We start from the raw sequence: 16594 nt of genomic DNA, 5'->3' as shown, positions 1-16594 counted from the left end.
AGTGATTGTGCCCCGGAGGGTTTTTTTTGGGAGGGATAGAGGTCCTGCCCCATCCCCTGGAGGTTCCTGGCGCTACACCCCCCGCACTCACCAGCACCTCCCCGGCGTTGGGTCTCCCCTGCCGTCTCCCCCTCTTTTCCCCAGTCCCTTTGCACCCCAGCAGCTCCCACCCCACCTCCAGCCACCCTGCTGCACGCCATTCTTTCCGTCGCCAAACATCTCCCTGGCACCCCTCTGTCCCCCCATCCTCCCCATGTCCCTCCTCCCGGCAGTGCTGACCCCCAGAGCGGTGCTGGTGGCACCCCTGGGCAGCCACCCCACCATGGCCACTGGCCTGGATTTTCACTTCTCAGTGCTCTGAGATCTCTGCTCTGGTAGCGATGCGCATTGCTGCCTGTGCCCTGCCCCACGGAGGCAGCACTCCCGGGAGACCCTGCCAAGGAGCTGGGGCAGACCCTCAACCTCTGTTTTCCATGTCATGTCTGTAAAATGGGGATAAAAGCATCTTCCCAGCAGGCTTCATAATTGCTTGTAAATCACTTTAATGCCCTGGGCTGAGAGGTGCTAAGTGCAAATCATGTAATTATTTCAAGCCAAAGCATATTTCATCAAGTTAAAAGAAACTAATCCTATCTCTGCTTCAAAACCCCCCACACTTTTATTGGATAAAAGCCTAATTACCAGCTTCTCCCAGGAGAAAAGAGAAAGTGTACACTGACAGCGGTGCAAGAGGCAACTTACAAATGCCCAGATCAATTAATGGCAAAGAAAGCATCATCTCCAGAGAAAACAGCAGTTATTTACCTTGGATGAACTAAGGGAGCTCTGTGCTCACTGCCTGTGCCCCACCAGGCGGCAGGGCCAGCACTAGCCCCCTCCTGCTCAGTCCCCCCCACTCTGGGCCAGTGATGAACGGGTCTGGGCTCCCTGCTCCGCTCCGTCCCAGGGCCGGGCTGTGCAGCAGCACAATCGCTGTGTTGGAGTGCCTGTGCCTCGAGGAGCTGCTGGTGCCCCACAATTGCCCACGCCAAGTGAAATCCCTGCGCCCCACCCCAGCTCCTGGGATTCGGGCAGGCAACTCTCCGGCCCCGAGCCCCCAGCCTGTCTGGGGACAGCCAGCTGTGAGCACAGCTGCCTGCATGCCCTCCCGTCGGCAGGCATGGCTGCGGCCAGGCACCAGTGACAAGCCAGCCCTGCCTGCGTACCCGGCACCAGTGCCGAGCCAGCCCTGCCTGCGTACCCGGCAGCAGGCGTGCGGCAGCCCCGGCCAACTCGACGCAGACCGGGGCAGATGCCAGACCTTTTTCTTTCCCGCTGCGCCCATTTATTAGCACAGCCGGTGAGTGGCTTTCAGCCACGCATAGGAGAAGAAAAGGAGAAATGGTGCTTTGCCTGCTTGGATGGTGTGGTGCAACCCTGCGGGGGCCCGGGACGGATGTCCCCTTGCCCCTGGGCAAAGCCCCAGCCTGGGGTAATGTAGCCTTTCCCCACAGTAGAATGGGGCCTGGCTCTCCGGCGATGGGAAGGGTCGCTGGCCGTGTTGGAAACATGCCAAGGGAATGAGCTGGTGGATGGTGCCGAGCTCCTGCTGGGACAGGCAGTGTAAAACAAGCCCCACCGTTCCTCGAGAGCTGCATGGGGCACAGCCAGGGACGGGCAGCCCTCGCACACTGCCATCACACCACTGGAGCTGTTCCCGGCGCTGCTGCACATGCAGTAGCAGGCAGGGTTTTGGCGAGGCTGGCCTGCCACCAGTGTCCCGTCCCCCCGCTGCCCCCCAGCACTCCCACCACGCTGGCCCCTCGCAGCAGCAGGACTCCAGCACGCACCCCCTGTGCCCCTAACGCACCATCACTGATGGGGGAAAAGCTGATACTCCCTGGCCCCAGTCTGCAGGGTGTCACAGCAAGGTGTCCCTCTAGATTTTGTCTCGGTTGCTGTGGCCAGCTCTTACAGCCAGGTCGGGGGAAGCTGACGCTGTGTGCTTCTAGCTGCTGTCTCAATTCGAAGGGATAAATATAGACCTGCCCCTTGCACTACCCCTTCACTGCAAAATAGATTTTGCAAGCATTAACCATGGCCCCGCCGTGACTGACAAGCACATATTGACAGACACATGTGGCCATCGAAAGCCCCAGCGATTCGCTAATGTTTATTAACAGCTACACGGTCTCCCCGGGTTGGAGAGCCTGGCTTCCCCATGTAGGGCACTGGCTGGCCCTGGTGGGGACTTGGGCGCGGGGCAGGATGCTGCGAGGGTGCTGCAAAGGGCACCAGATGCCAGGGGGCTCGGGACGGGATCCTGTTGCGTTGAGCTCACCCCACTTAGGAAAACAAGTTATTTTTTGATCTGCTCCCGAACGCTGAAGTCCTGCAGGGTCGGGAGGGAAAGCAGCGTGGTTCCTCACAGACAGGCAAAGGTCTTGGCGCAGCCGTGCTCACTCAACCTTTTTTGGAGGGTGCTGTGGGGCTGGGGAGCTGTGCTGGGGAGGAACCTGTGCCTGTGGGTCCCCGAAGGCTGGGGCGACGTGGCACCCATGATGGAGCCACTGGGCTCAGCCCCAGGCTCCTGCGCTGCTAATGCTCACGTTTCTATGTGTTTCCCACCCAGGGATGGACGGGAACGCCAGCGCCAGGGGCACAGAGGGCCAGCACAGGAGCCCCCACCGGATGGTGGTGAGTCTTTTGGGAGCTGCTGGCCACCCTCCGAGAGGCGAGGTGGGGGCTGCTGCCGAGGACCCGCTTTGTGGCTGATAGATATAGCTACTTTGCTTTAGGAAATGCTACTTTGTCCCTTAGGCAAAGTGTAAGCCCTTTGCACTGAGAGAAGAGGGGGCAGCAGGGGGTCTGGCTGGTCATCCTGGGCTGTGACGGGGGCTAGGAGGGACAGGGACACTTGGGCATGGGCCACCCTCTGCACACCTGGCTTTCAGCAGGGGGAACTTGCCTTTAACAGCTGACCTGGTCTGGGGTGAGGATGGGGGAAAAACCTGGTCTCCCGCAGGGTACCCACCCATGTCAGAACAGCATGACCCCACCAAGGATGAACCCCAGCTCTGCTTCGCCACCCAGAGTCACCCCAGCTGCCATGGCAGGCAGCAGCCTGAGGCTGTCCAGTGTCCCACTGTGGCTGTGTCCCCTCCCTGCCCCAGCATGCTTCTACCCTGGCTCCTGCTGCCCTTTGTCCAGGTGCAAGGGACTGCCCAAAATGATCTCTGGTCCTGGGCTGCAAAGATAAAACACCTGGGAAGGGTTGCAATCTAGACCTAACCTAGCTCCCTAGCTCGGGGATCTCCACCAGAGACCTGTCAGTGGGGTCATTCTGTCCTGTCCATCTGCCCCGCACAGATGTCCCTGCCCATGGGAAGAGACTGGCCCCCCTCAGCCTTCCCACGCTGCCATGGAGCCCCTTGGTTTCTCCCATCTGGCAGGATGGGACCTTTCACCGAGTGCTGAATATGCAGCATGAATACTTTTCCCTCCTTGCAAAAGCCTTCTGCAGGGCAGAGCCATGGGGTTCCCCAGGACAGAGGCCAGGGGGTCCATCCCGGTGCCCCTCAACAGCTCAAAGCATCGGCAGCAGCTTCTGGGCGAGGGCTCTGCATGTAGCTCATGCGCTGCCCTCACTGCCTCTGAGCTGCAGCCGGTGTGAAATCCAAAGGGCTTTTCCCAAAGCAACATGAAGTATTGGTGCAGAGTCCCTCCAAGCAGTCCCCATGACTCCGGCAGTCTGAGAAAATATTTCCAGAACAGCTGCTGGTAGCTGGGGAGGAGACCAGGAGGAAGGAGGACTCCTCCTTTTCTTCTTCCATCACTTGCTCCTCTGCTGGTGTCCTGGCAGCTGGCAGCCCCTGCACCTCCTCTCCCATGTCCCTGCTGGCGACTTGAGCTGGGGCTGCTGCTTCCCTTCTCCGAAATCCTGTGGTTTCATCAGCCCCGTGTGGTACAGGGCTGTGGCCATGCAGGAGCTGGCTCAGGAAGGGCTCCAGCCCCAGAGTGCGGGACCGGGGCCAAGCGTTGCCTTTGCTCTATGGGCAGCCGCAGGCATTTTGCCATCAGCAGCGCTCTGACGCAGGCGCGCTCCCAGAAGAGCCCCACCAGGGCTTTAACCGAGTCCGATTGGAGCAATCAGCGGGATGATGATGGTTTACAGCCCCCCTGGGTCTGGCCCAGGCTCTCCAAGGCATGGATTCAGGCTTTGGAGTTGGTGCTCTCCCCCTATTCTCACTGTTTTGCCATACTTGTGTGTCTACGCAGGGTTTAATCCCACACGATTCAAAGGTGTTTCCAAGTCAGACTTTCTGCCAAGCTGTCTGCCGCTTCCCAGCTCCCTCGGGGCGACTCATGGGGTGTAAATATCTCGCTGGTGGGCCCTGGCTCCAACAGGTGCCCGAGGCCAGCGAGTTTGCATGGCCCTGGGTGCAGACACAGGGCGATCATGCTGGTGCAGCTGCTATGGGGCTGTGCTCGCAGTGGGCATGGTGGCCATGGGCAAGCATAGCCCCGAGCCAGCTGGGAGCTGCAGAGCCCTGCAGCACCATTTGCATTAAAGCGCGGGGAGGCGATGAACCCATCCAGATCTTGGCATCGCCCTTTCTGCCCAGCAGTACTTGGCCCAGCCCTGCCCCAAGCTTGAAGCGAGGTCTGCATCCTCTCCCACCTCGCTGCCTGCTTTTGGAGACGTGGAGCCTGCCCAGGTTCAAGGGGGGTTAGGGACAGCTGCCGTGTCTCTCTCAAGCGAGTCTCGGCCAGGCGCAAGTACAAAGAGATTTGTGTTCCCGAGCTCCGGCCAAATGAGTTTTCACCACTGAGGCAAAACGCAAACTCTCACCGCCTGGGGAGATGCTTTTCCCTGGAACTTAGTGTAATTTAAAAAATAACAACACAGGGATTTCTCCAAAGACTAAACACTTGCTCACATGCCAAGAAAAACAAACTGTATGACCTCTTAAATAATGCTGCCTGCTGTCATCTGTGGTATCACAGAAAACGTGCACTTGAGCTCAGAGGTGTTGCAGAAGCGTGGGAACAATCCTGGCTCTCCCAGCTCGCAGGTTTTCTTTTGTCATGTTCATGCAGGTGGAAAAAGATGAGTTTCTGTAAGTGCCAGGACAAGGAGACAGTACCTGGTATGAGGGCAGTGACGTACATGTCATGGAAAAATGGATGCTGGGATCTAAGCAATCTCAAGTCAGAACAGCCAAAACTGCCTCTCTTTAACTCAAGAGTGATGATGGGAAAATGGAAATTTGAAACATTTCCAGCTATTAAGTGCTTTTGCATTTATTTTTGGCCAATGAGATGTTCAGCTTGCATGTGGGGGTTGTGTTCTGTAACTCTTCCAGGAAAATAAGCATGAGGAGAAGGTCCAAGATCCTGACAGAGGGGAGGACGAGACCAAGACAGAGATGGGGAGCAAAACCTGGGCAGACCTGGCTGGGGAGATGAAGATGTTCCTGTGGAACCCGGAGGAGAGAACATGCCTGGGGAGAACAGCCAAGAGCTGGGGTAGGTCCTTGCTTGAGCCCCACTTTCTGGGATTGTTGCCTTTTCTGCTTCATGATGGATGCACTTGCCTGTGAACGTCCTTGATAGCTTGGACTGACCACCCCTGTCCCACACTGTCAGGGCAGATATTTCTAACCAGCGCAATAAAGAACTAGTGAGGAGGACAAGCAGAAAACCTTGGGAAAGTTACCCTTGGTTTGGATGTGAACGTTTACTGAGAATGTAAAAGCAAAGATTTTGGGCTGCCCGGACCGTGTACTGGGAAGAAATTAAGAGCCTGACCAAGTGCGGGGGCTGCAGGTCAGTCTGCCACAGCCACGCAGCCCTGTTGCCACCAGCGACTGGCTCCTGCCTGTGTAAGTCAGGAACCCATGGGGACGTGGCTTTGGGGTTATCAGTGTTGGTGAGGGAAGAGAGCCCGGGTCGCGGCACAGCAGTTTCGGGGAGGGTTTGCACCACAGGGCCGAGCAGCCCTCCTTGCCTGCATTCGCCCTGGCTCTGGAGAGGGAAGGGCTGATCACTGTCGCACCACAGCTTCCCGTGGTGGGACACAGCACCTGCAGCAGAGCCCACAGGTGCTATTTGGGCCAGTGGGCTGGGATGTGCCAGTGAGGGGTTTGAGCACCCTGTCTATTTCATCCATATCCATGTGGCCTTCAGAGATTATCGCTGACCCTGGAGGTGCCCCAGGTGGTTAAGAGCAGCCCACGGCTGCGGGGCGAGCACTGCTGCAGGCTCAGAGACCAAGGTGCCACAGCACACGCGATGCCATCCACCTTTGCAGCTCTGTTCTACTGACAGTGTATGGCCCCCCAGCAGAGTGAAAATCCCCAACCCTAGCCCAGCGTCATGGGCACATCCGCACCGGTGTAAGGCTGTGAATTATCGGGGGCTGCTGCTCAGCATTTGCAGCCCTCGGCAGATGGCACTGGCAACGCTCTTGCAAGCCCCGCAGCCTGCCTGTGCCCCCACCAAGCGCTCTGGGTCTCCTGCAAAACCTGTGGGGACAACCAGAAGAAACAAAAGAAACTGGCCACGAGCACCGGAGGAGTCTGAAAACCCACAAGCACAAGTCTGGGACAGACCTCGAGATCCACATTTGCTCCCCCATGCCCCTTGCCGGCTGCGGAGGCAGCCTGGTTTTGCTGGTTCTTTGCTGGATGTGTGGGAGCAGTACAGGGGTGACAGTCCTTAGGGACGTGGGTTTGGGTTTCTGGAGGCTCTGCCAGGTGCTGAGAAAAGCCCTGTGAGAGGACTTGCTCAGGCTGGTGTGGATGTGGCCCCAGGTGGCTACTGCTGAAGCTATTTATTTGTGGCCTTGGGGAGGGTGCAGTGTCCTCCTGCACCCAGGGAGCATCGTGGTGTCCTATATGGCCCTGTTGCCCTATGGACACACGTATCCCCAGCTGCACATGTGTGTGTGCTCACATGCCCATACAGGGGTGGCAGGAGAGAGGCGTTAAAGCTACTATGGTGATCAAATTTTCTTTTAAAATGAGAGCATTTGGAGGTGAATGGAGCTGAACTACCCCACTCTCATCTCACGGGTGAGGAGGAGGGGGTTTGTCCAGCCTGGGGCTGCTCCCTCACGCTGGCCCTGAAGGTGTTCCTCAAGGGTGGGGGGGCTCAGCGCAGTTGCATTGCCAAAATGCAGGGAGCCGGCTGGCCACAGGGTCAGCACTGGACGCCCCAGCCCCTGGGAAAGGGGGCACCCCCAGCTCTGCCGGTGACAACGCTTCCTGCTGCACTGCAGGAAACGTAAGTGTGGGAATGGTAGCAGCACCGTGTCCCAACAAGCATCGGCTTGGCACCCCAGCAGCCCCTCCTGCCCTACCAGGCTGGTGCAGAGGCACCGTCCCAGCACCATTGTGGCAGGGCTGGACGTTGTCCCTGCTGTGCCACCAGCAGTGGTGATGATCCCATTAGCCCCATCTTGGCCAGCAGCAGGACATGGCCCTGCAGTGGTTCCCAGCACCACGGTCCCTTCAGAAGCACGGCAGGAGCGCACATCTGCGTTCCCAGGGCTCCCTCCGAGCTGCCGGCACGTTTCTCCTGGGAAATGTTTGGGTTAGGCTTTCTGAGCCGCTGGGTTTTATTCATAGGCCGTGGCCTCTTGAGACATCCTCAGCCATCAGCCTGGTCCAGAGGAAAAACAAACCCATTCCCTGGACGTCAGGGCTATGAAACAGCCAGCGGTGCTGCAGCCCCTGAGCGATGCTGCCTGCTTCAGTCCCAGCGCCGGGGGCCCTGGCATGCAGGTGATGGGAGTCGGGGAAGGAGCATCGCCCCGTAGCCCCCATCGGGAATTCGGACGTGCTGAAGCCACTGGGTACCCTCACACGTTACCATGCCAAGAGAGGGTAGGAAGGGAAAGAGCCAAGGTTGGGTCTGTTTGTCAGTGAGCACCAAGGCAGGTGGACACACAGACCTGGTCCTGACCCAGCTCTGGGAAGGGCCATGCAGCAAAAGGGGTACAGAGCCAAAGGGCAGCTGCTCCGGCCCTGAGGCTGGGCAGGGAGTGTGTCTGGGTTAGAGTCCTGCACCCAAAAATGCCAGGGTCTGTGTGCGGAACAAGGCTGTGAGCTCCCACCTCCACGATGGACTCAGAGCTGCAGAGGACGTCGTGCTGAGCATGGCTGAGCATCCCCACAGGACACGGCCCATGGGACGTGCTCTGGTTGTGCTAACAGCAACATGCCCTCTCTCTCTTTTGCAGGCTTGATCTTACTGTTTTACTTCATTTTCTATACGTGCCTAGCAGGAATGTTTGCCTTTTGCATGTACGTGATGCTGCTCACCCTGAGCCCCTACACGCCCACCTACCAGGACCGCGTGTCTCCACCAGGTATGAACCTCAGCCAGCCCGGCCCTGGGCACCTCTGTTGGCACTCACCCAGCCAAGTGCTACCGAAATGGCATGGCAGGGACCGCGGGTAAGCCCTACTGGAGATGCATGCTTTCATGGGCAACCAGCTCTCCATAACACGGGGTGTTACCACCTACCCGGGGGCACTGATGGTGCTGCAGGTTCTCTGCAGAGGATCAGACGTGTTATATAGCCCCATGTGAGCATTAATTCTAATGGCACTAATTGTTATTCTAATTATGCTAATTATTAGGCTAATTATTCTCAAGGTAAACGGGCAAGTTTAGGCATTTCATAGGTGATGCCCATCCATTTCAGTTGCTGCCCCTTTATATGTCATATCTTCAAAATAAAATGCAAATCAAGAGTAGCTTTTATGCATTATTATTTGGCAAGGTAATGTTCAAAAACTACTTTCCCTATGTGAGAAGCATCATTTTCCCTGTGTTTTCATGTCGGTGGGGAACACGAGGCCCCCTCGCCCTGCTCCCTGCCAGGAGCTGGCTGTGCGGCTGGGAGCATGGGGGACCCCTCAGCCTCCCTGGGCAGCCCCAAGCCTGTTGCTTTCCTGCAGTGCTGCTGAAACACTCCAGGTCTTCCATGTTTCCTGGAATATTTTGACATTCACGGTGTTCTCTGGGTGTGAAATGGAGGTGAAAGATCAGCAGGTTGAGGAGAGAGTTTATTTGTGAGCTGGTGGTGCTGCTCTCATGCCTGCGCCCAGCCCCAAGCCCAGTCATAGCACAACAAGCCCGTGGCCCATCCACTCATGTCTGCTCTAACAGGGTCTGTTTCCTTCTCCAGGAGTAATGATCAGACCATACTTGAATGGATTCACCATTGCCTTCAATGTCTCTCAGCCCAGCACGTGGCGACCCTACGTGGACAGCATGCAGCACTTCCTAGCAGGTAAGCCCTTAGGCACCCTGGGAGCCACGTCTGCAAGTGGTTTGTATCCATGCACAGAGTGCAGGGGTCTCCTCCTGGGGTGCAGATCAGCTCTCGGTATCTCATGACCCCCACCTAGAAAGGAAGGGTCATAAGGTGGTCACAGGACCTTCTGTGGGAGGGAGCTTTGCCTTTCCCGGTGGGACTTTCTAACTCCCTTGACATGCGGATGTACTCTGAGAGTGTGAGTCTGTGCAGGTCCTAAGAAACATTAACAAGTCTCTTGGTCCCCACCAGCTTATGACGACAAAGTTCAAGAGGAGAAGAATATTGAGTGCGTCTCAGGACAGTACTTCATCCAAGGGGGCAATGAAAGCGAGGAGAAGAAGGCCTGCCAGTTCAAGCGCTCACTGCTGCAGAACTGCTCTGGCATTGAGGATCCAACATTTGGCTACTCTAAAGGCCAGCCCTGCATCCTGCTGAAGATGAACCGGGTACAGAGAAAGCCAGTCATCCTAATCCCTTCCTTCAGTGCATCCCAGTGTGACAAAGTAAAGACCATGCAGGGATCGAAACTCGTCCACTTCTCAGGCCCGGGGAAAAAGGGAACTAGAATCCCAAAACCTGCTGGCTCATACCTGCTATAAAACATAAAAAAGAAACACTACAAAACTTGCTCGATTTGGTTTGCTGAGGCCTGAGTGCTTGGAGGGTCTTGTGCCAGGCCCCTGTGTGGGAGGAACTGAGCTTTAGGGCTACACCCCAGACCCCAATCACTTTATAATGGGAATTTTCATAGAATCGAGTTTATTTAGAAATCTGCTAATAGCATGGTGGCCCAGTGCACGCTGCTGGGAAAAGAAATGTTTGTGGGGTGTGTGAGCTGTGAGTCTGGGCTGTCTGGATGCTCTGCTCTCCCTCCGGTCTCCAGCACCGATCCTGCACTCAGGCACGGGCAGGTTGCACCCCACGGGCTGGCAGACCCTGCTTCTAGGGACACGTAACTCCCGTCCCAGAAACGTGACTGGCACGTAGAAAAGCTTAAGCCCTGGAGAAGGGAGGCAGCAGGCGCTTGGCACTGCATTTCATACAAGCATGGGTGTCTATTGTTTTTGCAGATCATAGGCTACCGCCCTGGTGCTGGGGTCCCCGTGAGCGTGGACTGCAAAGTGCAGGTACTGCTTTCGTTCGTGCTCGGCGGCGTGGTGCGTAGAAGCTCAAATCTCTCCCTCTGATGGACCCAACCTATATCTCTCATAATTTCAGCCCCAAACACTCACAGGACCCAGCACTGGCGATGCCTCTGGGTGCAAGTTGGGGCTGATCTGCTGAGAACGACCGAGGCCACTAGTATCCTGCTTCCCACCCTGGCCCTCGCCCTCCGAGCGCGGCTGGCTCCTGCCAGCATCACTGTCAGGCCCGCAGGGCTGGGTGCTGGGGTGCCAGCTGGAGCCTGGAGCTGGGGGGGGGGAAGAGGCAGGAGCTGCTCACATCCTTCCCCACCCGCTCCGCAGGACCCTTGATGCTGGGGAGCACCTTCCAAGCTGACAGCAATAGGGTGAAGGAAGGGCTCCCACTGCCCCGGCAGCGGCTGAATCGTACCCTTAGAAAGCAATAAAGCAGTAGGCAAGCGCAGGGAGGCATCGACAGGCACCAAATTCTGTAACCCTCGCCTGTGCCTTCACAGCACCGTTATGCTCTGGCTCGCTGCAGCCGCAGCTGGCTGTCACGGCAAACACGCTGCGTGCAGGCAGGCGCAGCGGAGCTCTGACGTGGATTTGCAAGAGACGTCTGTATTAAAGCTCCTTCACCTTACTCTGAAGGGAGCTGTATTTTGTGTCCCACGTGCTGTGTGTGTACCTTTATTTTTTTCCAATCACAGAAAGGCAACGAGAGTGATCTCAGATCGGTGGACTTCTACCCTGGAAACGGGACGTTTGATCTCATGTATTATCCCTACTACGGCAAGTTCACTCATGTAAGTAAGGACTCTGGCATCTTTGTTACATCTCCTTGGGAAGGAGAGGGCAGGAGCTGTTGCACAGAGTACAGATGTGCTTTCAGGCTATTTTGGGCAGATGCAGGCAGGAGGGAGGCCACGGGCACTGGGATTACAGCACTCTATTTCTGTCTCTGACAAACTGCGGGAAATCCTTCGGGACTCCGGTTCCCCCATGCCAGCAATGGGAATGATTACATTTATCATCTGGAGACTAAGACTGGCTTTGCTAACTCCCAGAGAAGGTCTCAACACCAGCATTTTCCCAGGGTGCTAGGGAAGTCAGGGGTTTGGTGACACAAGAAGAAAAAAAAAGGGGCTTCTGTCAAAGCTATGACAAAACCACTTCAGGCTGGGTGGCTCAAAACACAGCAGCCCGACATCGGTGGCTCTTTCTGAACATGCTGGCCAGCGCTGCTTTGGTCTGTGCTGGGCTGTAGAATGTTAGGAGATAACGCACCTTCATAACAAAAGCTGACATGGAAGATGAGGCAGGCACGAGACTCCTGTTGTCATACTGCTGCTGGCTGAGGGCGAGTACCAGCCCCAAACTCCAGGCCCGCATGTCCTTTGAGCGCACAGATCAGAGGACCACCACAGATTTCTTATTATAAGCCATAGGTTGGGGTTTGGAACAGCAAAAAGTATTCGAGAGTCCCATTATCTGGTGTTAATTGTCTTAGCTAATCAACCCAAGAGGCACGGTGCAGTGCAAAACACTGCCGTGATCCCGTCCCTCTGAGGCACAGGCACAGAAAGGCTCAGCTCCAGCATCCCAAGGGACCACGATGGACATCAGGCAAACGCAGACGCCTGGGAACAGTGAACCAATTACTAATGATTTTTATGGAACATGAAAGCACTGCCTGCTTAATGACACTTAAATGACCCTTCTTTCCAGGTCAACTATACGTCCCCACTGGTGGCTATGCACTTTACAGATGTGAAGAAGAATTATTTGGTCCATATTCAGTGCAGCCTGAATGGGAAAGGTATTATCAACAACGTTAACAGCGACCGCTTCCTGGGCCGAATCATCTTCACACTCAGCATTGGAAAGTAGCCGCTGCAAACACTGGGCACTTAGGTTAAGTCAATCAGAGGCTTTCTCCTTTTACAGCATAAAGCCAGCATTTTTTTCTGCTAGGAAAAACAGGCACATGGAGATTTTTGTTAATTTATTTTTGTTCATAGTTAGGAAACAAATGAGACGCAATGGAGCACGGAACCACATTTTTCATCATTTGATGTAAATCATTATTACTAAAAATTAAAAGTTACCTCCTGGGCAGAGAACCTGCAAAAGCATTTCAGTTTTGATTAAAAAAACCCCTCTGGTATCTGAACACTATTTTCATAAGGTCTTTTACGAATGACCCCTGTGGAATGCATTTTTCCTGGCTTTAATCTTTACTGTAGTTTTATGTGCATTTCTCAGGCAAAACCTAATAAGAGGGTAGTTTATTAGCACTATTCTTGTTAAAATAATAAACAGCAAAAAATCTGGATTATGCCTGCTATGACACAGTTAAAAAGTGAAAATGGCAGAACTCAAAATGCCTCCTAGGATCTCCAGCACCAGGAGCGTCTTGACTGCAGCATTTTACACAGCTTGTTCAGCACACCCAAGGTGTTGGAGCAAAGGCCATGGAGAAAATCATTTGCCCTTGAACCTTTCCAGCTGTTCCTTTCCGAAGTGGGAAGATTAATGCATTTCTCCCTCCTCTTCCTCACTCCAGTACTTTTCTCTGCCCCAGGAATCCTCATCGAGTCTATTAGGCTGGGACGAGTGAAAGGAGCTCTTCTCTCCCTGTCATGGATCGCAGGGTGATGGCTCCTCCTTCCCCTGTTCAGGCACAGTGGAACATGTTAGACACCCACCTACCCTCCTGCCCCAAATATTTCAGGCCTGTTCTTCCCTGATCCAGAGAGGTCACAGCTATAACACTGCAGAAAACCGCAGGGAAATGCTTAGTCGTTCCATCGTTAAGGGGTCAATGCTTGTATTAGTGAAGTCATCAATTTATCATCCTCAAAGACCTACGAAGCACACTCGCCCTGTTCCGAGCAGAGTGCCGCTAACCTGAGCGGTCTCTGCTGCGCGGGCAGCCTGACCCGCCGGGCCCGTGGGCGTACAGCCTTCGTATTTGACAGAGATGAAATACACTCCACACGTTACGAGCTATGAGAACGCAGCAGGACAGGACACCTTAGGATAATGTACTAGTTGGGAAGCACACTTACTAAAATTACTGACTGAACAAGAGCATTATGGTATGTCTGTCCTACATCCTAGTCCAGGTACTTAATCTGCCATCATCTCCTGATCTATATAAGTCTCTAAGAAGTAATTTTGTATTAAAAATAAAGTGACTACAGTAAAATTAACTCTATGGTACCATTCTTAAAACACTGGTGTTAAGAGATGCAGTTTGTGGCTTCAGCTGCCTGTACTGACCAGTCAGGGACTGAATTTCAAAGCAGAACACAATGCGATCCTAGAATTTTGAGCACTCGATTAACTTTTGAGGGCCAGAGTTCAGAAGCCCAGTACAATAAGACTCATTGCTCGCTAAGTATCACAACCAACCATCTGACAAAAACTATTTATTAAGAACTGTTGAAAACCTGAACCAGAGGTAGTTTAGGAACTAATTTTGCAGCCATCGATGGCTACAGGCTGTTCAGAAGGGACAGGCGAGTGAGGAGGGGTGGAGGCGTTGCCCTCTACATGAAGAAATAGAGTGTGAAGAGCAGTCCCTGAAGAATAGCCACGAGCAGGTTGAAAGCTTATGGGTAAGAATTGGAGACTGAGGCAACAAAGGGAACCTTGTGGTTGGTGTTTACTGTAGGCTGCCCGATCAAGGGGAGCCTTGATGAAGCCTTCCTACTCCAGTTACAGGAGGCATTGAGCTCACAGGCTCTTGTCCTGCTGTGGGACTTCAACCACCCCTACATCTGCTGGAAAAGTTGCACGGCAAGCTGTAGGCAATCCAGGAGATTCCTGGAGTGCATGGAGGACAACTTCTTAAGCCAGGTAATAGACACCCCTACCAGAGCGGACACGATACTGGACCTGATGGTCACCAACGCAAGTGAGCTGATTGGTGACATCAAGATTGGAGGCAGCCTGGGCTGCAGTGATCATGCACTGGTGGAGTTCGCAGTCCTGAGGGTTACGGGTCAGGTGAAGAGTAAAGTCGGGACCCTGAATTTTAGGAAAGCAAAATTCCAGCTCTTCAAGGAGTTAGTCAATGGGATCCCCTGGGAAACTGCCCTCAGGGACAAAGGAGCAGAACAGAGCTGGCAGATCTTTAAGGATGCTTTCCACATAGTGCAAGAGCTCTCAATCCCCAGGGGTAAGAAATCAGGAAAGGAAGGTAAGAGATCAACATGGCTGAGTAGAGAACTGCTGGCCAAACTAAAAGGCAAGAAAGAGGTGCACAGGCAGTGGGAGCAGGGACAGGTATCCCGGAAGGAGTACAGGGACGCTGCCCAGTTGTGTAGGGATGAGGTCAGGAACGCCAAGGCGCAGCTGGAGCTAAACTTGGCAAGGGACATAAAGAATAATAATGACGTCTACAAGTACGTCAGCTAGAAAAGGAAGGTCATAAAAAGTGTACCCCCCAATGAGCAAGATTGGCAAACTGGTAACAATGGACAAGAAGGCTGAGGTACTCAAATTTTTGCTTCAGTCTTCACTGGCAACCTCTCTCCCCACACCTCTTGCGTGGATGGACAGCAAGAAGGTGACCGGGGGAGCAAAGTCCCTCCCACTGTAAGAGAAGATCAGGTTCATGACCATCTGAGGAACCTGAACAGACAGAAGTCTATGGGACCTGCGGAGATGCATCGCAGAGTCCCGAGGGAATTGGCTGATGTAGTTAGCAAGCCACTCTCCACAATATTTGAAAAGTCATGGCAGTCAGGTGAAGTGCCCGGTGACTGGAAAAAGAGAAACATTGCACCCATTTTTAAAAAGGGTAGAAAGGAGGACCCTGGGAACTAGCAACCTGTCAGCCTCGCCTCTGTGCCTGGGTAGGTCATGGAACAGATCCTCCTAAGAAGCTATGTTAAGGCACATGGAGGACAAGGACGTGATTTGAGACAGCCAGCATGACTTCACCAAGGAAAAGTTCTGCCTGATCAACCTAGTGGCCTTCTACAATGGAGTGAAAACGTATGCTTGCAGCCCAGAAGGCTACTGTATCCTGGGCTGCATCAAAAGCAGCATGACCAACAGTATGAGGGAGGTGATTCTGCCCCTCCGCTCTGGTGAGACCTCACCTGGAGTACTGCATCCAGCTCTGGAGCCTCAGCACAAAGACGTGGACCTGTTGGAGCAGGTCCAGAGGAGGACCACAAAAGTGATCAGAGGGCTGGAGCACTTCTCCCATGAGGGCAGGCTAAGAGTGTTGGGGTTGTTCAGCCTGGAGAAGAGAAGGCTCTGGAAGACCTTATTGTGGCCTTTCAGTACTTAAAGGGGGCCTACAAGAAAGATAGGGACAAACCTTTTAGCAGGGTCTGTTGTGATAGGACATGGGGTAATGGTTTTAAACTAAAAAAGGGTATATTAAGACATTTTTTTACGATGAGGGTGGTGAGACACTGGAGCAGGTTGCCCAGAGAGGTGGTATATGCCCCATCCCTGGAAACACTCAAGGTCAGTCTGGATGGGGCTCTGAGGAACCTGACCTAGTTGAAGACGTCCCTGCTCATTGCAGGGGGGAGTTGGACTAGATGACCTTAAAAGGTCCCATCCAATCCAAACTATTCTATGATTCTAATTTTGCTCAGATGTGGTTATCCATATGACACCGACAGAGCTAGGGCAACACAATCGTTCTGCCTACACAACTTATCTGAAAGGATATGTTCTGATCAACAGAAACCAGCTTCTGCTAAGAAAGATGCTGCCGTGGCAGTGGCTCTTCCTTTGACATCAGAAATAAGTTAAACCCACAAACGTTTGCCCACCTGCCAATTGCTTTCGCTGTTTTAAAACATTTATATTTCTGTAGGATCCCGAAAGGAAACCAAACCCTTCATGCTTCAGGCCATGAAATTAACAGCTCTCCAGCTAGCAACAGGACAAAACTTTATTTATATTTATTCCCTACCTGCCTATTGGAAGGATCCGTGAAGCAGATGATCCTTTAGCAGCCGCTGGACCCATGCTTTGATCCAATCAACAAAGAAAGATCAACTCATTGGGATGTAAGTGTATGAACAGCTTCGAAGCAAAAGCTTGTTTTCCCACCAACATCCAGACCCAGGCATGTTGACATTCCCTTTGGAAAAGGTCTCAGAAATGGCATGCATGTCTACTTACA

At 53.9% G+C, this 16594-nt stretch overlaps 1 protein-coding gene across 3 annotated transcripts; it reads left to right on the top strand.

Moving 5' to 3' along the window:
• The first annotated feature begins 2210 nt into the window (after nt 1-2210).
• Nucleotides 2211-13649, top strand: ATP1B4 (ATPase Na+/K+ transporting family member beta 4). Of its 3 annotated transcripts, none has more exons than XM_082488375.1 (9): nt 2211-2420; nt 2612-2676; nt 5346-5508; nt 8270-8353; nt 9179-9283; nt 9560-9756; nt 10381-10437; nt 11145-11240; nt 12163-13649. In XM_082488375.1, exons 2-9 carry the CDS (start codon nt 2614-2616, stop codon nt 12322-12324), a joined length of 927 nt encoding a protein of 308 aa, XP_082344501.1. In that variant the 5' UTR covers nt 2211-2420; nt 2612-2613; the 3' UTR covers nt 12325-13649. The 3 variants fall into 3 exon arrangements, with proteins under 3 accessions (XP_082344501.1, XP_082344502.1, XP_082344500.1); XM_082488374.1 differs by having other exon boundaries at nt 2212-2420; nt 8225-8353; XM_082488376.1 differs by lacking the exon at nt 8270-8353.
• Nucleotides 13650-16594: the final 2945 nt, after the last annotated feature.

This window comes from Vanellus vanellus, assembly GCF_965231255.1.
Source record: "Vanellus vanellus genome assembly, chromosome: 10".
NCBI lineage: Eukaryota > Metazoa > Chordata > Aves > Charadriiformes > Charadriidae > Vanellus > Vanellus vanellus.
Note: the sequence above shows the minus strand (reverse complement) of the source record. Positions and strands in the feature narration are given on the sequence as shown.

Bases quoted from the DNA above. Each gene is read 5' to 3' on its own strand.
- ATP1B4 (XM_082488374.1), top strand. From the start codon at position 2,614: ATGGACGGGAACGCCAGCGCCAGGGGCACAGAGGGCCAGCACAGGAGC. The intron at 9,757-10,380 runs GTACAGAGAAAG...TTGTTTTTGCAG, and splicing joins TCCTGCTGAAGATGAACCGG to ATCATAGGCTACCGCCCTGG. The intron at 10,438-11,144 runs GTACTGCTTTCG...TTCCAATCACAG, and splicing joins GCGTGGACTGCAAAGTGCAG to AAAGGCAACGAGAGTGATCT.